This window comes from Sitodiplosis mosellana, unplaced genomic scaffold (assembly GCF_009176505.1).
Source record: "Sitodiplosis mosellana isolate CC-2019 unplaced genomic scaffold, AAFC_SMos_1.0 Smas_scaffold_38, whole genome shotgun sequence".
NCBI classification, from domain to species: Eukaryota; Metazoa; Arthropoda; class Insecta; order Diptera; family Cecidomyiidae; genus Sitodiplosis; species Sitodiplosis mosellana.
Genome location: NW_022595280.1, coordinates 1,235,249 through 1,258,934, shown reverse-complemented (window position 1 = coordinate 1,258,934; position 23,686 = coordinate 1,235,249). Strand labels below are relative to the sequence as shown.

At 38.7% G+C, this 23,686-nt stretch overlaps 1 protein-coding gene across 3 annotated transcripts; it reads left to right on the top strand.

The window, feature by feature from the left end:
* Positions 1-379: 379 nt before the first annotated feature.
* Positions 380-23,416, top strand: LOC129569593 (unconventional myosin-IXa). 3 transcript variants are annotated; one of them, XM_055448616.1, is made up of 8 exons: positions 380-1,734; positions 14,180-14,448; positions 14,638-14,758; positions 14,967-15,193; positions 19,489-19,833; positions 19,920-21,843; positions 22,022-22,167; positions 22,278-23,416. In XM_055448616.1, exons 1-8 carry the CDS (start codon positions 1,638-1,640, stop codon positions 22,554-22,556), a joined length of 3,408 nt encoding a protein of 1,135 aa, XP_055304591.1. In that variant the 5' UTR covers positions 380-1,637; the 3' UTR covers positions 22,557-23,416. The 3 variants fall into 3 exon arrangements, with proteins under 3 accessions (XP_055304591.1, XP_055304590.1, XP_055304592.1); XM_055448615.1 differs by having other exon boundaries at positions 14,635-14,758; XM_055448617.1 differs by lacking the exons at positions 14,180-14,448; positions 14,638-14,758; positions 14,967-15,193 and having other exon boundaries at positions 1,593-1,734.
* The last annotated feature ends 270 nt before the right edge of the window (positions 23,417-23,686 follow it).

Here is a 23,686-nt window from a genome sequence, read left to right as displayed (position 1 = left end):
TTATTTATCTAGCCGTTCATTTTATCATTCTGTTTTGATGCAAGCATTCATGGAGTTGGTGCCGTGTGAGAGAGCGAGTGTACGCATGTGTGTGTGTGTGTACGAGTGAATGAGAGTTTTTGTGTGTGATTCTTGTTGCTGTTTCGTCGAGTATAAAGTGAGTTAGTTCTTGTGCCTCTCCACTACATGGCCAGTGAGAGAGAGAGATAGAGAGAGAGCACACACAAAAACTAAAGAAAACGGATTCAGGTAATAATGATACAATTGCATTGAAGCAAAAGCAGGTTCTTTTTTTATGTTACCTTTACCATCACGCTGTGTGTGTCGTGAGCAACGTTGTTGTTCAATGGATGGCGCATTCAGTTCTCTGTGAGTTCTTGACAAAGAAACACATCACTATTTATTCTCTCGTATTAAACAGCTTGTATCTCGCAGTCTTTTGTTGTTGTTGTCTGTTTGTGTGTGAATTTTTGCTTTGCTTGATTCTCAGCAAACACCAAATCGCACCAATATTTAATTCATTAGTTCAAAGTCGGTGTGTGAGAAACGAAATTCAGTTGACAATTGGTTTAAAGCGACGAAAAACATCTAGATTTGAACCAATTGCGAGGAGGAGAGCAGCAAAGAAACGAAACACGAAATATTCGAAGGAACCCATCCAAACGGGAACGGGAACACAACGAACAGAAAAAATGTTCAAATCAAACGCGGTGCATTTGAAAATCACCAAAATCATTTTTCGATTAATTTTGAATGATTTTAAAGAAATTGTGTATTCATTTTGATGGCATTTTAGTAAATGCTGAAACAACAACGGTTGATCGGTTGTTGGTGCGTCGAGTGTTGTTGCTGTTGTTGAGCAAAAGAGTTTGGTGTTTGAGCCGCGTAAACACCGCTCACAGTGCCAGATAGATACACACATAGAGATTTGTAAACCCGAGGGACTGTACTGATTATATGTATTTGATAGTTCGGCTGTACACATTTTTCCTTCATCCATCCATTCGATGCCATTACAAATACACACCAAAACGAACGACGTGAATAAACGTGCATGTGAATGGATGCGCAGCGCCAAACCTATCATCATAAATGCCATTAGATGCGCTTTATAAAGTGAAAATTTGAAGAAGAGGAAAAAAAGAAAAGAAACAAAATACAAGTGGAAGAATAACACGAATAAAAAAGGAAGAAAACGCAAAAGAGAAGAATACAAGAAGGAGAGAGAGAAAAAAACAACGAAACAAAAAGAAAAGAAATAGAAAAAAGATAAAGGAAACGAAAGAAAAGAGATTTGAATTTAATTCGAAGAATTATAGATTGTGTGTTTGTGAGACCAATTAGTGCAATTCGATGCATGCTTGAGATGGTATGGTGTGTGTGCGTGCGGCCACCATTTGCTATGTGAAAACAAATCGATTTTGATTTTGAGGCGCTCAAGAGGACAAACAATAGACAACGACGACGAAACTGAAATTCATACAGGAATTTTTCCAATTGAGAGTACGAATCACATACACGTTAATAACACGTTAGACATCGAGAACGGTGACACATCGAATTAAACGAACCTAATACGAACAAACAGAAGAAAAAAAACCGAGCCGATTCTCATTTCAATTTGATTATAAAAAGCCATGGCCGCATTAGGCATTGGCTTATCAAAGGTGTTCATTTTGGATAAATATTTTAATGAACTATCCAAATATTGGGAAACCGAGATTAAGCTACAAGGTACGTACAATGAAATAGAATCAGTTTTTTTGTTGCATTTTGATCGGCTGTATCCAGATCACGAGGATTTGAGCGATCAAAGTTGGTTTCAGCTTCGATAAACGAACGATTTTGGCAGGTAACCGAGATGTTCGATTTAACGAGGGTACTTTTATGTGGTCAGACAAATGTATAAAATATGATCGCGCGATTGATTGTGATGATTTTCAAAATTCCATTTCAAGACTTTGCTTACCTTCTTCCGTCGTCGAGACGGAGAAAAAACCTTTTCTGTTTCTTTTAATGTCGATAAAATGAAGAATCAGCATTTTCAGTTGGTAAGACGGCCTTTTTTTTCTTCGAACATCCGTTTCGGTTCGAATTACTATGACTGTCGAAAACAACAATTGAACATTGATGGCGAATGGCTCCGAATCGAAGACAAACGAACGAAAAAACGAATGGCCTATGTGCCGTCGGTGGGAAGACAGATTGGCAACTTGATACGGCTTTTGTTTTGCTTTACACACATACACGATATACACACTGCAGCAGCCATTTACACTCTCGAAAATCCTGCCATATCTGTTATTAATATACCTTGTAGTAAAAGCGTTCATAGTGTTTCACTGTAGTAGCGGTGTATCCTATTAAATTTTCTTGTAGTAATACTACAGTGGAATTTAATAGGATACTTTGCTACTACAGTGAAACACTATGAACGCGTTTACTACAAGGTATATTAATAACAGATATGGCTGATTTTTGGGAGTGTAATTAGTGTGCAAAAGTAAACAATGGAATCGTGCACACAATTTTTCGAAGCCTCAAACGCCGATTGACATTTTGGATAACGACCGAGAAAAAAAGTCTAGTAACACATAAAAACTTCATTATGATTCATGAGTGTTGCATGCAATGAGATGTGTTGCCATTTCCAATATTATTATTATGATTTTTTTTCCGTTTTCGTTCATTAATCGATATAGTCATTGAGATGAAAAGGTATTTGTTCTTTACCGAACACACACACACACACACCATTTGATATATGCTTGTGGTATAATAAATCAATGAGATTGTTGCGCTACACTACCCATTTTTAGTTATCGTTTGCTTCGAAACGTCGATCGTCTCGAAATTGAGTAAATAATAAACGGCTTTTGACTCGATTTTTGTTGTTCGTTTCTTCAAGAAGATTCAGTCTAGTCGGTCGATCGGCTTCACTAATGAAATGTTATGAGAAATAAACGAATTGAAACGAACCAGAAACCACACAAGGTTTTTAAAACACCAAAACAAAAAAAAAAATTCGTTTGAACTGAATGGGGAGCATAATTTGTAATGTGTCAGCCTTTCTAAATGGAAAAGGCAAGAGATTTTCAGGCAAAACAGCAAACACACACACACACACACACACACACACACACACACACACAAACGTACTCATAAAAATCAAAAAGCCGAGTTCGACAAAAGTCTTTTATTCTGCGGCGCAAATGAATGTCGATTGTAAATAACGTTGCTTATTGTGCAATCGATGCTGTTGTTGTTGTTGTCGTCGTCGTCGCCGCTGTTTTCGTACCCACACTTATTGATTATTACCATTCGATCGAGTCATTCTGCAATTACCTAGTTTTCTTGGGCGACTCAAAAACCCAAGTTGGTGTCTTAACCAATGAGCATTATTATATAAACACCATGCCAGCCGTGCTCGAGATAGCGAACGAACAAGAGAGCCAACACAGACTCTCACACAGAACTTTAAATCATAAAAATAAATTTTTTACAAATATTTTATGTGTGCATGCTGCGCGTACGGCGGCACACACCACAAATCCATTGCGAATAATAATATATTGTGTGCGCGCGCGTTCACCTCCATCACTCAATGACAGTTACATGCACTCGCTGAATGCTTGTGATAATTTATGACCATGTTTTGCTTTTAATGCCTTTTTTGTGCGACGACGAACGTTGAGAGCCATGCCTCGGCAGAAAAAAAAGAGTGTGAAGACTGTGTATGCGCAGGGCGCGCTCGCTCGCGCAGTGCTTCGGTTAAAATCCAATCTTTTAGAATGATTTTGTTTCGCTTGTCAAAGCGAATTTCATGTTAACTTTCCAAATTCACCAGAAAGCTGCACACACGCGCACAAGTTAATCGTCTTTTCCTTTGGTCATTTTGTTTGATTATTATTCGACATTAGGGTCTTGGCTGTGGTCGAAAGATCGAGATCAACACGATAATATCGCGAAAAACACATTATTTTTATAATTCCACCGAAAATTGAATATTTAAACGCAATCATATTTTGTATATATGATTCAAAGATTCATTACTGTAACATATACACCTGCACCTATAATTTCCGTCATCGTTTCGTGTGCCTTTGGGCATTCGTCCCCGTTCCGGCGACAACGACGACAACGACGACGGTTAGAGACATAAAAACGTGTGGTGCAAGCTATTTGCTTTTGATCATTTTATAATTAGGTTTCTATTTGCCCATGGAAATTCCTTTCTTGTGGGAACAATCGCATAGACAAACAAACAGGGCACAATTGTTTCGAAACCGATCGTTTGAATAACGTCACACATACACACACACACACACACACACACGCACGCATTTAAAGATGAAAATTACCGATTCGTGTGCTGTCGATGTCGAGCGTCAGTTGGAATGGGATGTTACGATAATTTCAAGTGTGTGTCTGTCTAATTAGAGCATACGTTCGGGTTTTGATACACGATGATAATTACATGTTGTACACGCACTACTTTGCCTGGTGCATGCTTGTGAGCCGTGCTCGAGAGTTCATTTGGCCTGTCTCTTCTTGGCCGCGCTATCTCTCTCTCTCTCTCTCTCTCTCTCTCTCTCTCTCTCTTGCCCGTTTGCTCTGTGTGTCTTCGGTTATTAATTTGGATCCAGCGATGTGTGGAATGGAATGTGTTGTGAGACCAACCAAAGCAAATCAATTGGTCCAATGGCCATTCGAAGCGCCTTTGAAAACTCGGAATTGGGCTTTATCGATTGATAAATCGATGGCACTCTATTATTCTGTCAACCGAAGCGGTTTTTACCATTTCGCCTTGGGTTTCTTTCGCCCTGTTCTCCACACACAGAGAGAAAGTCTCGGTGTTCATTTATCAAAAACCAGAACCAGAAATCTCGGCATAATTTTTGTAGGTCTTTTTGCATGTATTTTCACATGAAATTGCTCCAATCGCTCGCCACTGCTGCGATAAACAGTCATTGTTTTGTGCAAGTGCAAAGTGAAAAGCTAATGGACCACCGTGATGAAACAAGTTAAAGCAAACATAGCGAACTCAAAAAAAACGTCTTCAACAAGAACAACTGAGAAGTGTGCATGAACGTATCCCAACCAACGATGCAAATACATTTCTTCCATCTTTTTTTCTCTTTCTTTGGCTATGTCAGCCGCAACGAATGCAAAACCCAACCGATTTTTTGTTATTATGATTTCGAAATCGGTTCACTTCTGTGTTGTTGTTGCCAGTACTAAACTGGTGAATATAATCACTTGAGTTAATTCGAATGCTGACAAGAAACCAACCGCGAGATATGAGCCACGACATTGCTATGTCCGGGCTGAGATTGCCGCATTAAAAAAATGAAATTGGAAGAAGTAACAAACGAACGAATAAAAACACAACACCAAATAACGAGAGAGAACGAACGCACACTGAAAACGAAAATGAAGATAAAACATTTAACTGAAAGAAACGTAACAACAAAATCGATCTAAAACTGCCAACAACAAATACATATAAATCGAGAGCCAGCCGAGAACTTGAGAAATAGTCAAGAGAGTGCGTCGTCGCGTACATTTGCGAGGAGAATCTCACGCAGCCTAACTACACACAGATCAAGACACGCATGACGAGAAAAAAAAATATAAGCGACCGATGAAAACGAATAATAAAACAAAAATTAAAGCTATACAACGCAGCGCGAGCACACTATCGTGCGAGATCGGGCCGACAATCATCTGAACATTTAACCAAACTAAATGGAATGAAAAAGAGCGAAGGCGATTGAGCGTGCGCGCGAGCGCGTACTCACTCACAAATACATCGCGCCTAAACTAATGGGAAATCAAACTAATACTCACAAGAGCATTCTTAAAGAAGACAAAAGCACAACGAAATTTGATGGAATTGTGCAGACAAATAAAGAAGAAGAAAAATAAATCGTTTGCCGCCACATAGAACACTGCGCGCTCAGCACGAATAAAAATTGTGAAGAAAGAATGAGCAGCACAGCGTGCAACACTGAACGAAGAAGTGTAAAAGACTTACGAGAGAAAGATGAAGACAAAGCAATAACACAATATTATTATGAATAATAAGACTAATGGTAAGCCAGAAGCAGGTTTTGCTCCACAATTCGGCAAAACAGTTCGTTCACAAGAGCGAACCTAGCGGTCACAAGAACCTAGCGCATTAAAATGCAACGCAACGAAAACACAGAGATACACACACTTCAAAAAACTTAATTCACACAATCAACATGAGAAATGGACAAAAGAGCGAATGAACCGATGATGTGAAAGAAAGAAAAAACGGAAAAGAATAGCGCGTTTCAGTTCTCGTTAACGTTTTGCGGCATCAAACATTTGATCAGGCTTCGATACAAAAGTGTGCCTGTGTTCACGAATGACACAAGCAATTTATTTTCCTTTCATAATTCCAACACACACAAACGCACACAACAAAAGATGCATTATGTCTTTCTGCTTTTGCACACTGCAATTCAGCGAACTGCGGCCAAATGAGTGTTCAAATGGCGGTGAGATTTTGAAGGCGAGTGCATTTCGTGCACTCTTATGACTTGACAAGTGGTTTTTTGAATGGTGGCTGCCTGTGCGAAGGAAGACAAAAGACAGAGAAAATGAAAAGAGCGAGAAAAACGATTTTTGGAGCCACAAAAATTTCAATCCACTTCACATATAAAATAATTGGTCTCACGTAAACGAGGCGAAATTTAGTCACTAATGTGATCATATAAAAATGCACTTTACTAAATGCAAATTTCTCGTGGCCAGATCGAATCGAATGCGCACGATCTCTCGATTCTCTTGTTCGACGCCGAAATGCTAACAAAAATAACAAACACGCTTTTGTGATCCTTACTTTAACCAAAAACGAAGGAAAAGTACGAGAAAAAATACCAACCAGAAAATGATCAATCGAAACGAAACAAAGCACAGCGAAAAACAAAACAAACTCAAACCGAAATCAATAAAACGAAACGAGCCACGCGAGCGCGAAAATTCCACATCGTTCGTTTTTTTTTCTTCATTCTCTTGCTCTCCAAAAAGGTACATGTTTTGTTTGCGCGACCATCTCGATTTTTGTTTCGCTTGTCGCTGTATGTTGTTGTTATTTCGTGGTCGTCGTGGTGTTTTCGTTTTTTTTTTCTCTCTCTTCACTTCTTCTTTTGTACAAACGAAGCTTAAAACACGAAACCACTAAATACACACTCAAAACCAAAGTCATAAACATACAGGCAGGAGCAAAGTGCATTCAATATTATCGTTTGTTTCATTCGTATCGTTTGTAGTCCGCCTTTGAAAAGGATTTGTTGATGTTTTTGTTCGTTTCCCGCCCGCCCGCTCTCTTGAATGGCTGTTATTGTTGTTGGCTTGTATTTCGTCGTTTCTTCTTCAACTCTTTTATTTCGTTTAACCCATTTTCTACCAAGGAAAAAAAATCGAATTTTTGAATGAAATTTAGGTGAGATATTTACCTCTGAGAGTCCAAATATGATTTTCCCAAAGTTTCAGAATTTTCAGATACGTTTTAATTTTTCACAATTTTTCGGAATTTTCCGGAAAACTGCAAGTTGGAAAACCTTGCAAATCTGGTCAAACCTTTCCTAACACACACGCAAAACGGCATTTGAAAATTCCAAGCCGTTTGGTCAGGATAGAAGAAAATCTAAAATAAGTCATAAAAAAATCGGCAATTTTTACGTCCTATAAATAGGACGCTGGTACAAAATGGGTTAAACACTTTTCACTCGTTAACTTATCGTCGGTTGTTGTTTTCTTACCTTTACCTACATGAAAAATAATAAGCCCAGACCAACCGAAGTATATACAATTTTGGTTTTGAATGCCACAGCCACTATGACATACTGAGTGCTTGAGTTGCACTGTTACGCAGCGGAAGGCATTAGAGGTGGTAGATAAATTGAGATTTTTCCTTTTTATACATTCTCGTTTGTATTGTGTTCCATGGGATCTGACGTATAAAAATGTCCAAACACCGGAAATAAACCTTTGGTCAACTGTTATTTTATTGAATGACTCAAAACGAAATGGGGACCATTTGACGGTGAAGCGATAAAAATGTGTCCCGTTTGCGGTCGTCTCTAATGTGTGCCTGTTATTCGTGTTGGTTGTGTGGATGCTATTTTTCGTGTATATACGAAATAAACAGCGCATTCATGTCATGGGTTCAGTGACTCAAAATAAAGGCAGAACGAGAGGTGCAGAGAAGTACGACATGAAGCGAGAGAGAGAGAGATCATGCGAGTCAAGCAATCGATGCAAGCGCGGCATGTAGAAAATGTCTTGGTCTCTCTTTATTTTCACACATCCTCCGTTCCGTCTTCACGACCATTATTTTTTTTTACCTGTCATCTTTATTCAGTCCTGCCTTCAATTTTTCTCTGCTTTTGCTTCTACTTCTCTCTTCGCATTTGACATCGTTTGCGTGACGCGATCACCGATTTATTTGATCAACCGTAACCATTTCAGGACTTTCTTATTTTTCGCTTGACTACTTCATAATCATTTTCAAGCAAGTTTTTTCAATTTTTTATGTCTTATTTGCTATGCAGCCATCATATCTCACCGTGAAACTGATACACTCAACAGATCGTTATCAAAAAAAGCCATAAAGTAAGAAAAAAAGAGTAGCCTTCAGTCGATTTATCAACTGCGCAACGCGCTCGTGCACGCACGCTTTATCGATTTATTGGCGATCGATCGCATTTTACCGTTTCACCAAATCGTATGGTAATCCATATTAATATCCCATTCGAATTAATGTGTCGTCCCCTCATGCGGTTTTCTCGCTTAATTCAATTCACATATTTGGATTCTAGATACTATTGATGCCCATTATTAATATCTGTCAATATTAACGACTCGTTAAGCGTTCGCTGGTGTTTTTTCCGCTCTCTCTCTCTTTCTATTCTATTTCGACGCTATCGTGGTTTGTTTTTTTGTTCTGGGCATTTCCTAATTAAAAGTAGCATAAACCAAGGCATGGGCAATAAATCTTAGCATTTTGAAACTAACGAACTACTTTGCGGAATTTAACATCAGCGCTCGATCAAAGGTTAGTAGTTAGTTAGCTTTGAGTTCAGCTTTAGAAAGTACTTACACATTCTTTTTTCTCTCTATCTGTCGGTCGCCTCGAGAGAAGCCGACCAGCGAATGCAAAACATTCAAATAAACATCATTTGAAGAGCGTTTATGCTAAGTTTCATTACGAATTAATGTGTAAAAAAAGCCTGTGGGTCTGTTGGCTGGTTTTATTTCTCTCGCTCGCCCGGATTCCTTTTAGCAAAAGCGCATTCAATTAAAAACAAAGAATAAACTCTATCTAATGGAAGCGAGCACGGTATTTCGCCTTGCGATCTTTTCGACATTGCATCGGTTCATGAAATTCGGTATGAAAACTCAGTTTTGCCGCTGCTGCTGCTGCTGTTGCATTGAGTAAAAGTCTCTGGGCAAAGCGACCACACTTTATGTCTTTATATTCATCGTTTATCGCACAGAACAGGTTTTTGATTCATTTTATGCATTGTATACTACTACTCATATATGCTGGAGCCTTGTCTTTAGTCAAGCATAAAAATTGCTCGTTTTTTTCTCGAATCTTTTCCTATGTTTTATATTTTCCATTCCTTCCATACTGAAAATTACGCTTGCCTTGTGTGTGTACCTATATATCAATTGCAATAGAATCAAAATGAGTATTCAAATCGGCCACAATTTCAATGGGAATTATAATTGTTGTGTTTGCCTCGAATCGCGATGATTTGCAACGATAATCGTTTATTGAACGTGAATCGAAAACCTGAATTGTGGAAGAAAGCCGAGCATAAACAACGTTTGGAGATCAAGCTTTATGCTGAGACCAAAGCCGTTTGCTTTTTTTTCGTGCTACTCAAAAATTACTTTGGCACAGAGTTCGTCGCTTGAACACACACTCACATTCTTTTTCTACTGTGGAGAAGAAAAATCTTAAAATTCCATAGATCAACCGAAAAATTCTCAAGCATTTGAGGGCACATCATCATTGAGTTATGGCATTCAGTGCAACAATTAATTGAACCAAAACAAATTGAAAGTTGAGCGAGTCAGTTGCAGAAAAAAGGATGCAGAGAAACCAAAACTTAGTTGGCCGCTTAGTTTGAAAATGTGGTTTCGGTTCCACCTCAAATGATTAGGTTTTCGATTTGCAGTGTCGCGAAAATGGTATTGCCACCGCGAGACCAGTCGGTATTCGCTTTGGAATTTTGTTGTTTTGGTTTCGCAAACACGAAACAGCAACAAAAATGAAAAACAACCGAATGACGAATGCAGAATGCATGCAGGTAATAAGAGACGTCGGTTTTTGGTTTTACCAAACGCGCGAGCGCGCACACTCATAAGCACAAAATGGCTCGAAAACAACCAACGATCGATGACGACAACGACAACGACAAGGAACCAAAACGGCACGAAGTGCGTCAAGGCAGCGCAAAAGAGTAAGAGACTTGGACAACGCGCACGCCCGCAAACACCGAGAAAAACGAGAACTCAGTTGATAATGATCATATTCATTCGTTGTGTTTTGGTTTTTTTGCGTATTTTCTGTTGATTTGGCGAATATGAGCCGATTGAGTACGTGTTGCACTTCAGTAAGCAATCGGTGTGTTCAACTTCGATTTTTTTTCTTCTCTCGAATCTGATCTGAGGTCTGTTTGTGTGTTTGAGTGAGTGTATTAGTATCAATGTGAATTTGAGCCAGCATTTCGAAATGCAGAAAATTTGTTTATGCTATCTTGCTGGCTGCACACAGCGTTCGCGCTTGTTCAACTCAAAAATCGTGAATATATTCTCTTGTCTTTTGCTGTAGTTTAGCCAAAGATTTTCCTGCATTTTTCCCTGATAAAACGTGCCTCATTTAAGAGTCCGAAAACATCCGCGACATGCGATTGTATTATATTTCTTGAATGGAATATGAGAGCCGATCGCTGATTTCGAATCGCAAATCTTGTGTGACTCTATGTATTTCTCTCCTGTACTGTTTCTTTTTTTCTTCTCGGCAAAAATTTGCATCGCAAAAGAAAGGCATTTGCATTACCGATGGAGAGAGAGAGAGAGAGAGAGATAGAGAGAGAGAGAGAGAGAGATCGGGGAAGAGAGCGCGGAGTAGATGAGACTCACCACACCGAGGCAAGCGCAAAATTTACTAGTTCGAAAATGAATGTTGAAGCACAAAAAAAATCATCAAACCGACTCAACTAAAGTCTACCAAGAAGTAGGCACCCATAAAAAATGGTCTGAAAGAGTTATTGTATCGACATTTTTGCACCGCCAAGTGATTTTATGTTGGACGCAGCAGCAGCATTTATTTCATCGGCATAATTTCATTCGTTCGCTCGTTGCTGTTCTGTTCGTTTTTTTCTGTTTTGTTTCAATACAAATCAGGCAATTGTTTATTGTTCCATCTAGTTGAATGGGGCTCCTTGTTATTTCACATCGTTGTGCTTGAACACCAACAACTGCTCGGTTGCTCTCGCTTGCCCGCTCGCTATAGATCACACTCGACTCTATGAGTTCGAGTTGTTTCTTGTTTTCTTTCATTACTTCGTTTTTTTTTCCTTGTTCTGATCCAACTGGCCGTTCTATTCCGTGCTGGCATGCCATTTGAAGCGAAGCGATTGTGCTCTCTTCACAAAAAAATAATTCTTAGTCAATTCTAAATTCAATAACCCGTAAGTTTGTGAAGGCAACAAAAGACGCGATAAAAAATCTCATTGCGAATAATCCATAAAAAAGTACAGATGCTTGCATTTGCTAGCTTTCAGTATTTGCGGTCAGCGGCGACAGTGGCGGCGGCAAAAACCTAACTAAAGCTCTCTTGTCTTATGAGCGAGCCAAGGCTGCTAAATATTCAAATCGATTACGTTTAATTTCTTTATTGGTACTTGATTTGTTGTTTTGCTTTTAAGCATTTCCATATATATGGCATGACGATTCTCTCTGTACTTGCGCTGCATTGTCCGTCGGGCCACTCCAAATCGTATCGGTCCGAAGCAACGAGATAACAGAAAAAAAACGACTGTAAAATTAATAATTTAGCCGAGGATAATGGTAATTTTGTGCAAGTAATCTCGGCAAATCTATATATTCACTTGGCTCTTATTGAGAGTCCACTTTGAACGAACGAATAAAAAAACTACCGCAAAAAAAAGATAGAATAGCAAATTTACAACGGAATTCCAATTGGACAGAACTGCTGCTGCCGCAAAAAAAAAGCGACTGCTTAATTCCACGGAGTGCTCAGAATAAAAACAGCTATTTTCGTAATTGTTGCGCCGCAAAATCCGCTTTTGAATTGTCCAATTCACATTTTAATTTGCGAGCAATTTGAATCATTACAACAACAACTACGTGAGCAACAGAGATAGAGAGAGAGCAAAAGAAAGAGAAAAAAGCGAGCCAATCTCGGCTCACACATTCTCCGTTGGCGAACGTTGTCACGATCACTCCGAATGCGGCACAGCAAAAAAAAGAACATTGTGCATAGATTATCGCTCAGTGGGATAGAACCCATCGCGCTGTTATAAATGGACTGAAAAAGATCCACCGATCATAAAAAAATACCGAATAAAAGAAGCAAGAAAAAACTGCCGTCGAAACGATGACGTTCGATTTATCTCGACTTATGAACTCAATCGAAATGTCGTTGAATCGTGCGGGTTTTTGTTTTCGCATCTCTCTCAATGTGTGGTTTCTCTCTTCAATCCCCATTAAATTGGCCATTGAATTGGCGACTTAATTGAATCAACAGTTTTTATCCATCATTTCGAAATTGCTACGGCTTATTGCTTTTGTTTCTCTCTATTTCTAATTTAGTCGAATTGGCCTATTCAAATGCAGATTTGTCATTTGGCTTGTGATTCTTTTTTTTTCATCTCAATCGTATTTTCGATTTCTTTTTATGTCGTTCAACAACGATATTAGTTCCATTTTGTTATTTTTAAAGCTTCTGAAAGGAAATTCAATCTGAGAAATAATTTTTTATAGAGACACAGAAATAGAGAAACAGAAGAAAAAAGAAACTAATCAACGAACCACGGCTTAGAGAAGATGATCAATGATTTGATTTGTGTGTTTGTTTCTGCGGAGTTCAATGGATCGGCATGTGTTTTGAAATGATGAACAAACACGTATACATGGAGCTGTGTGCTATGTGACGACGACCATATTGTGACTTATCAAATTTGTTCGATAGATTAGCTTAGGAATGACAACAGTGTAAAATATCTCGTTCTTTTTCACTTTGATTTTCGAGAAATGCGTCAAGAGCGCACGACGTACGGGCAAAAGTAAACACAAAAAAGACGGCCTGAACCGTTATTTGATGAAGCATATTATCATAATGTCTCATGTTTGATTCGACGGTTGTTGACAACCAAACAGACATTAACACATTTAATCTTGTTGATATTTTCTTTCATCGCCCGTTTTCATGCCTTCGGGCTGAAAAGAAGTGCTCAGGTGCACCTGTTAATCCGATTCTTTCTCTGAAGTCGTTTCTTTTTTCCCCTGCTTACTTTGTCTTCATTGTATAAATATATCGAAGCCTTAATATGTTTACTTACGCGCTTGCGCCGTAAATAACCGATTTAGATAAGGCTCTCTTCGTTTTTATAATTCCAAGAATTCCAATGAATAAAATGTATATCGCATCAGTTCCACTCTTCGGTTGGCATCTAGCTTGCTCGGCGGCCGCTTGTTTTTATCATTTCGTTTAACGTATTTTTGTCTCTCTCTATCCCCGATATATTCTCTCACTTCACGGGTCGACGGTTTGAGAGAAACAAAAAGAAAATGCATAAATTAACGCTAAACCAGTTCATAGCAATCGGTTTTATATGGCCTTGCTGACGCTGAAGGTTGTTCCATATTTTTCTGTATGAAATACTAATTGCATTTGGTCGCTGGCTCGCTTAGAACCGACCGAAGAGCTCGGGCGATTCACTCAAAAAGGAATTATATCAACCTGTTCGCATCTCTCAACATTGCGTTATTTATTGTAATGGCAATTATCGGAATGATGAACCATTTCGAATGTGTTTTTTTCTTCTGAAATCACAACGGAAATTTCATAGCATTAATTGTTTTTTTCTTTCTTTATTCTCAATTGTAGACGCTTCATCGACAAACGAAGCTGTTCATTTGCAGCAACGCCTGAAAAGCCTGAGTAGCGAATTGGTCACGTTGCGGAATCGGTTGCATGTTGACAATACCAATGTTGATGTGACACTGACTGGCGACGCTACCACTGGCGCTGCTGTTAATTTGGTCACATCACCCAATCCAACGACAAATCTAACCAATGGACCATTCGTTACGAATCATTCAAACATGCAAATCGACTCAACAGCAATACCCATAGCTAACAAATCCAGTCCAAAGGTAAAAAAAAAGAAACACCAAACACAAAACAATGGGAACAAAAACGAGACTTTCTTAGTTTTTGTTTCGTGTGTGAGTGTGCTAATAACCGCAGCCACTGCATCAATTAAAAACGATTGACAAGTTGTTGTTTTATTGAATCTCTCATTCATTTCTTCTTTCTTCTTTCTCCACACACAAAAAAAGCAGGCATATCAAATGACTTCCAGCAACACTTTGCCGCATGGAATCAATTCCGTTCCAATAGTTTCACCCAGAAATACCTCAATACCTCATCCACTACCGCATCATATCACAGGAAAAAATCATGGTAATTTAATCGATTCTTATTTAATTCACACACACAACATAGAAAATTCATTAAGAAAGAAACATATAATTTTCACTGGGTTAATTGGTCAACTATCGATCGAACGATCGGATAACTTGATCGAGTGATAGTCACAAGCGTTCAATTGCATTTATATTGATGTCATTCGACTCGGTTTTGGTTCTCTTCTTCTTTTTCCGTAATATAGAAATTGCTGGCAACGGAGGAACACTTCGTCGTGTACCACCTGAAATTGTTGCAAATGAAATCATTACAAAGCCACACGCAAGGATCATCTCGCCCAGCAAAACCGTCACCAGTCCGCATAAAATTTTGGCTAAAGACATGGAAGATTTAATCCACCTGCAAGGACCGCTCACTGAAGATGCCGTCATGCGAACGCTTCAAGCACGTTTCAACGAGCACAAATATTTTGTGAGTAATTTTTTCATTTTTCTCGGCATTTCCAAAACATGAAATTATCATCGCTTCTTCTGTGCGCCATTCATCCTTCAGAAGGTTCTCATTTTTTCGGGGGAAAAAAGGTGCCTGTTTTCAGTAGAGGAAGAGATAAAATTTCATTCACTTATTTTTGCAATAATTTTTTTGTTCGAGAGAATGTCCGTAAATTTGAGTTACATAAGTATGCATTTGAACTGTAATTATCATGAATTAACGTGATGCTCAAGAGCTACTCCACGATGATTGCTTGTGGCCGATGCTTTGAACGCACATGCAAAGTCCAATTTTTCCATTCACAAATTTTTATGCACTGATTCATGGTTTTAATCTGTTGATGCGTAAGTAATGCTTAAGTTTGTGGTAAAACTATGGTGATCATGATCTTTTTGGATGATTTTACATACAAAAAAGATGAACATGCATCCATTTGATCGATTAATTGAAGCGTTGCTAATTCGAGAAGAGGAAAAATTTGACTATTCACTTGGCAATCGTGGGAATATGCCGTTTTCATTCGATTGCATTTCAATCAAAATGATGGGCTTTAAATTAAAACGGTATCATTTTATAGCAAATACGTGTGCATAATTCCCTGAAAAACATATTAAATCACCTGGCTACTCTGATCCATTCGTTACGTTGAGATTTCAATTGAGCTGCAAAGAAACCCACCTTTCTCAGCGGATTGCAGATCATTGGTGAAAAAAAAACGCACTGCTTGCAAGCAGAGTAATTGAAGATTCATGCAATCATCAAATTATACAGAACAGGATAATCAAAAGGTATGAACGTTGGAATCAGAATGGGAAAAAATGGGATTTTTGTGGATACCGTTACGACTTATGCAGATCATTTATATATCAAGTGCATTCCTTGCGGCCACAAGAAAAAACAAATCATTAGTCACTTGCAAATAACCGGAAATATAAAGTGCGTACGATCATCATTGATCAAACTCAGCAACCAATAAGAAAATGCACCGTTTCTTTTCATTTCAGTTGGCATACAAAATTCCAGTTCAAAAAACTTGAATTTCGAACCAAGTTCTGGAAATTGGATTTCGTTTTTGCATATAATATTCAAGGAGGTCGAAATAATTCCCATAAATGGACAACAAATTATTAAAAACACATCAACAATTTGTGTTGTGTACCTACTTCAAAGTGCTTGCACGAAGAACGCCAAGCATTTTGTCGTTTTCGGGCTGAGAAATTACGTGACACTTACAACACATAATTCCATGCAGTGACACGCAAATCCAACGCAAAAAATGAAGTAAATAGCTTGGATGTCCTGGCCATAAGGGGGAAGGGAAACTATTTCGCAAGTGAATACCTCGCATTACACTAGTACATAACATATAAATTAAATTAATCAAGATTTTTGCTCGCCAGCAATTAAGCCAAGAAGTATTTGACGGCAAAAAATGCGAAACATTCATTGGAACTGTGTGAAACAATGGCAGGCATTTACTACGGCAAAGTGTCGAATCGTCGAAACGAAAACTATTTCTTAATAGTCTGCGCGATTTGTTTGTGTTGATTCGACACGATTGAATTAAATAATTGAAGTGTTTTCGAATGCGACTTGAAAACCGCGCCCAAAATGCTTGATGTCGACAAAATTCCTGTCGGAATGCGGCTTCGATGCATTTTTCTTGGGTGTTTGCGTGTATCATGGCTATTTGAAGGGTTTGCATCAGGTGTATGTGCATTTCGAATTGGAAAAAAATAAAATGTTCTTTCGATTTGGCGGGTAGGATGTTTTTGAAGATCGTAAAAATGCTGGTGCGAATGAAATAAAATCGATTAAAAATTTCGTTCGAAAACAATATCAAAAAGACGAGCGAAATGTATGCAATTTGAATATCAGGCCTGGCGGCAAGAACAGGTTCATGCTAAAACTTAAGACAAGACAAATTGAGACAAATATGCTCAAACGAGCCAAAAGCAGACGAAACACAAAACAACAACAACAGCATATCGACGCAGAAAAAACGTCGACGTAAACAACATAAAATCCGAGAAGAGAGAAAATGCGTTTCACATTTTGAAGCGCGAGCGGCATTGAATTCTAAAGTAAAAAGTTAATTTCTTCTACTCACTCACAAAAAAAAATGGCATCTGATCAATTCCTGCCGCATAAACGAATCCAGTTCGATGGATGGCATGCCATTGTATTCTCTCTCTGTCTTTCACGTACGTTCTCTCGACAATATTTCTTTACGACTTTTTTTTTTATCGTTATTCGTTTGAGCCGCACACTTGGAGCTGCCATCAAGATGCATTTTACGGCACATTCAGCTGCAAAAATTATTCTCAGCTTTTCATTTTTGTTGCTTTTGTGTACTTGTCGTGTTTGGTTTTTGCATTTCATCCATTTGGGAGAAAAATGAATATTCAGTCGTGGCGTTGTTGTTGTTGATTCAAGTACAAAACGATGAGCGAGAAGAGAGTGTTCAAAAAGTGCACGGTAAGATGATGACAACACAGGTGAAATGAACAATTATATTTGTGAATTACGAAGCTGGTTGGGTGTAAGTCGATAAAATGGCACACAATATTGTCGATGATGAGGAGAAATGGTTGGTGTTGTTGTTTTTCCTCTCATCTTTTTGTAAAAAAGCACCATGTAATTGACTGTGTCTTTTTGCCTCAAGACAAACTAATAAACAAATTATTACCGATCGAAGTCCGTGTATGTGTGCTGCTAATAATGAGCAAAAATTATGTCTCTCACAAAGAGACAGAGACACTGAGGCCGTTCACTCATTTATCTTAGTGACACCATCGGTTCGTTGGCCATAGTCGATTGGCAATCTTGATAGCCTGCAGAGAAATACAGATTTGTTTTTTTTTCTTTCTTGCATTCGGTGTCTCCGTCAGAATGTTAAAGCCAATATCTGAAATGCACAGACAAAGAAATCCACACAACATGGCAAATGATGCAATCGCATCGAATAAAAATAAATACTAAATGGCAGTAAACAAAAAAGCAACACAACATCCAAATAAATAGTACAACGTGGCACAACGCAGAGCATGTAATTAATATTGAACAGTGCAAAATCGAACGCAGAAAAAAGCGCCAAGAGAGGGAGAGCAGAAAAAAACTGCACACTAAATTTAATTTTCTCCATTGCATACCTTTTCCATTTGCTTGATGCCAATTTTGCTTGTTTTTTTCCTTGTTGTTGTTGTTTTGTGCGTGTGAGTTGTTGTGTGTGTGCGCGCGCGCACAACACTGGCCATAAAAAGTGTACTTTGCTTCGACCGAAATGCCTTTTTTCATTCCGCATCACCTCGTTTTTAGCTTAATTCATTCTCGGGTGAGCTGAGCACCGTGACTGGGAGAGAGAACCAAGTTACAGGTAAACAAGCATTTCCAACCAAATTGCTGCTGCTGCTGTGTGCGCTAAATGATCTCTCAGTCAGCAAAGAGATTTTTCCAATTCCATTCAACCCGATAATTTGCATTCGCATTTTTATAATTTATTCCTGTTGCAAACAAACAAAAAAGAACCCACTTAAACTGGATCGAATGCGAAAATTCACTCGCGTGAGTCATTTGAAATTACTGGAATTAGTGGAAGTGTGCGAATTCCAAGAAATGCATCGAAATGAAAAAGGAATGCTAGAAATAGTCGATAGTTTACGTTGAAAAGACACATCGCAGCAGACACCTTCCGAAACATATATTCCTATCGGCCATTTTATTTTCGTAGACTGAATTCAATTTGTGTTTTGCCTTCGTATTTTGTTGATTTCTTTTTCATTTACTTTGAATTGAATAAAATATTCTTAGAAAATGTCGGCCGCATTTTAGTGCAAATTCATTTATTTCAATACACCCTGTTCGAAGCATTGCTTCCGTTGCCATTTCAATCATCAGCAGCATATAAAATATACCGCGTATTTTTCGTGCAATGCAAAACTCATTCCAATCCGTTTGCTCTTACTAATGCTGTTATCTGTGATAACAACTTAAATTTGTTTACGCCAATGATATTATTTAGTGCATAATTTTCCTGGTTCTATTCAATGCAAAAAAGACGAAGAAAAACGACAAGCAAAGCATAAAATGACTGCCAGCGATAATAAGATATACATATTCATTTGTGGTTGGCAACTGTAAATAAGCGACCATTTACATTCCTCCCGTATGAAAAAATAAAATCATTTAATTGGCAATTATTTATTGATTTTTCTGCTTTGGCATGACTTTCTTCTTATTTGTGTATGCATTCTGTTTTCCCTTCTAAATTATAGACAAACGTTGGACCAATTTTGCTATCGATCAATCCGTATAATGACGTTGGAAATCCGTTGACATTGTCATCGACGAGAACATTAGAATTGGCGTCACAATTACGAAAAATCGTTTTGGAAGCGGTTCGTCAACAGGCTGAAACTGGATATCCGCAGGCGATCATTTTATCCGGCACATCTGGGGCAGGTAAAACCCACTGTTCCATGCTTTTGTTACGGCAATTGTTTGCCGTGGCTGGTGGCGGCCCCGAAACAGATGCATTCAAACATTTAGCCGCCGCATTCACGGTGCTTCGATCACTTGGTTCGGCGAAAACATCGACCAATTCAGAGTCCAGTCGAATTGTAAGTGATGGTTACACTTTTTATTTTTGTTATAAAGAAAAACTTTTGAATTCAATTGTGTTTTGTTTGTTTGTTTCCGAATTAAGGGGCAATTTATCGAAGTGCAAGTCACAGATGGTGCATTATATCGAACAAAAATCCATTGTTACTTCTTGGATCAAACACGTGTCATTCGGCCGTTGCCCAATGAGAAGAACTATCACATATTCTATCAGATGTTGGCTGGTTTGAGTCGAGACGAGCGCATCAAATTGAATCTTGAGGGATACTCGCCAGCCAATCTACGATACTTGCAAGGAGGCGATATTCGACAGGACGAAAAGGAGGATGCAGCCCGGTTTCAAGCGTGGAAAACGTGCTTGGGTATACTCGGCATTCCATTCTTAGATGTGGTTCGAGTGTTGGCCGCCGTTTTGCTACTGGGAAACGTTCAATTTGTCGACGGTCAGGGCTTGGAAGTTGATATCAAAGGCGAATCCGAATTGAATTCAATCAGTTGCCTGTTGGGAGTGCCGGCTTCGGCTTTATTCCGTGGACTGACCACCCGTACTCACAATGCCCGTAACCAAATAATTAAATCCGTTTGCGATGCAAACATGTCGAATATGACGCGAGATTCATTGGCAAAAGCACTGTACTGTCGCACCGTTGCGACAATCGTTCGTCGTGCCAACAGCTTGAAACGGCTCGGATCAACGCTCGGCACACTCAGCTCTGATTCGAATGAATCAGTACACAATCAAGGCGACATTACGAGTCAACATGCTTCAACGATTGGTGGCAATTCTGGCTCGAAATCGATGGCTGCTTTGAACAATGCCGTCAGACATGCAACCGATGGATTCATCGGAATTTTAGATATGTTTGGCTTTGAAGAGCCCAAACCCGCTCAACTCGAACATTTATGCATCAATTTATGCGCGGAAACCATGCAACATTTCTACAATACGCACATCTTCAAGAGTTCAGTGGAATCGTGCCGTGACGAAGGGATTATGGTTGATACCGATGTCGATTACGTCGACAATGTGCCATGCATTGATTTGATTTCATCGTTGCGAACGGGTTTATTGAGCATGTTGGATGCGGAATGTGCGGTACGTGGCACGGCCGAAAGCTATGTGGCTAAAATTAAAGTGCAGCATCGCAATTCAACACGTTTGGAAAATAAGCAAACCGAATTACAGGATCCACGTACATTTGCCATTCGCCATTTTGCCGGTCGCGTTGAATATGATACAACCGATTTTCTTGACACCAACCGTGATGTGGTGTCCGATGATTTGGTGTCAGTATTTTATAAGCACACTTGCAATTTTGGATTTGCCACCCATCTATTTGGTTCGGAGCTGAAGGCGTTGTATGCCGTTGAGAATGTACCACGAGGTTTGAGCTTTAGAATTGCACCCACCTCGCATACCGATTTACTCAATGGCGATGAACCCGTTTCCACATTGACACAAGATTTTCACACTCGTTTGGATAATTTACTGCGAACGCTTGTTCATGCTCGGCCGCATTTCGTTCGATGCATTCGAAGCAACGGATCGGAAGTGCCTCGAACTTTTGAACGACAGACAATTGTGAAGCAAATTCGATCGTTGCAAGTTTTGGAAACGGTGAATTTGATGGCAAGCGGTTTTCCACATCGGATGCGATTCAAACACTTCACCGGACGATATCGAATGTTAGCTCCATTCCGTATGCTTCGCCGAAATGATGACAAAGCTTTGGATGATTGCAAATTGATATTGCAAATCGCAATGGACACACCGCCCGACATTCAAGGAACAGTCACATTGTCATGGGCACCGGGGAAGAGGCATGTTTTCCTCAGCGAAGGAATTCGACAACATTTGGAGAAATTGAGAACGGATATTCGCATGAGAAGCGCCACTATCATCCAGGCAATGTGGCGAGGCTATGCACTCAGGCGACGCATTGGTTCAGTAAAACGTACAACGCGAAATGTCGTTTCGAATAATATTCATTCCAATAATACAAATACAGGTTAGTTTGAAGACATAGAACATTTTTTTCAGGCTTGAACTCTTCTCTTTCATCGCTCATTTCCTTCGCGCTTCCTTACATCGTAATTTGTTTCCCCATTAAAAATATGGTTATAATACTTTGTTGTTTAAACCAATGGTAATAAAATTAAAATGTGAATTTTTCCCTCTGTTTATAGCCAATCGTCCGACAGCTAAAACCGCAGCTGCACGAGTGACTCGTCCGCGACCGCAACCAATCGCTGGAACACCGCCACCTGATCCAAACGAAAAGTGCGATGCGAATATCATTCAGCAAACGTGTAATCTCTTTGGTCTTGATTTGGTATGTATCACGTTACAATGTGTTGAATTAAATCCAAAGAAATACTACTCGATTCTCGGTGACAGTCTTTCTCTATTACAAATTTTTCATGATTTATTTCATTTTTTCAGGAGCGACCACCGCCAGTTCCGCCATCTCGATCGTATACTGTGACCGGAAACTCAAAATTGGGCTATCCACAAACTCGCCTCATGAAAATGAATTTCCCTGAATTTTCGGCACTGAATCCTCCTACGAAGCAGTTGCGTAAAGGAGAAACAGTCACTGTGGTCGGTGCGTCACACCGACGCGGCCATCTAATCGTGCAACACAAGGGTGTTACATTCAACGTTCCATTCCAATACATGGAACTGGTGAAAACGGTTCCAAATGGACCCGTGAATATTTAATAGAAATCACGCAATTTAATACACATCTAGAATTTTTTAAGCAAAAAAAAAAGAAGACTGTAAATAACTGAACTCTTTATTCGAGCAAATAATTATCGTAATATCCGTCTAAGAATTAAGCAATTTTAAACAAGAATGTATAAAATGAATTCGTTTCAGTCCACAACGCAAATAATATTAGTGTATGCTATAAGTTTCATAATAAAATCGAAGCAATCTTATAACTCTAATGTCAGAGTGAGAAAAAAAAAACAGTTTTGAATTGGCCATTTGCAATGATGCATTTGATGCAACGAGTGATTTTGTCTTTCAAATAAAAAAATTACGGCAAACATCGGATAAATTCTATGATGTAAGAGTTTAATGACACATTATCGCCTTTTTCCTTTCGTTACAAGATATCATTCTTCGTTCAAAAAAAAAAGCAAAATCCGAAGAACTGAAGTTATTAATTTGCCACGAATGAAAAATGTGCGCTACGATTATGACATGGAAATGATGCAAGTTTCCTCATTCATGCGATTTCGCTGTACGTTCAGCAAAACAATAAGTGCCAAGCGATAAGTTTTTATGTAAATAGTACTATGATTACGATAAGAAGCTTCTTGATATTAATTTTTGTTTTCATTGCAATTTATAGAGAGAGAGAATATAATTCCCCATATTGCGAGAGTGATCCACTTGACAATAAAAAAAAAATCTCAGAATTTATTGAAAGAAAAAACCGCTTCCGCTTATAGCAATTTAAGACAAACATCCTGACTGGCATTCACTTTTCTCTCCCATTATCGGCATTTATATTTTTCATATATATTTGTAGAACAGAAAATAAACAATGCAATTGCAACAATTCCAATAAAGTTTTTCAATCAAGTGTTTTATTTTACTTCAATCTTATGACGTCGTTTTTTCAGCTGATGAAAATACTATTTTCATCATTTTTTCCGTGAGAAGAGGTAAGGAGGAGACCTTTTGAATGAATGCATTTGACCTCAATCACTGTTTGAATCAAGAGATAGAAAAAAAATGTGTGCAATGAGTTATGAACAAAGCTATTTATCGCCCACTGAAGCTAACTAATTGTGAGTCACATTGAATTCATTTGGTACGTAGCCTATAAGCTAAAGCAT

What these genes read in the sequence shown, in the direction of transcription:
- LOC129569593 (XM_055448615.1), top strand. Translation starts at nt 1,638, where the DNA reads ATGGCCGCATTAGGCATTGGCTTATCAAAGGTGTTCATTTTGGATAAA. An exon ending in TCAACGAGCACAAATATTTT is followed by an intron (nt 15,194 to 19,488) that starts GTGAGTAATTTT and finishes TCTAAATTATAG; the next exon opens with ACAAACGTTGGACCAATTTT. An exon ending in TTCCAATAATACAAATACAG is followed by an intron (nt 21,844 to 22,021) that starts GTTAGTTTGAAG and finishes CTCTGTTTATAG; the next exon opens with CCAATCGTCCGACAGCTAAA.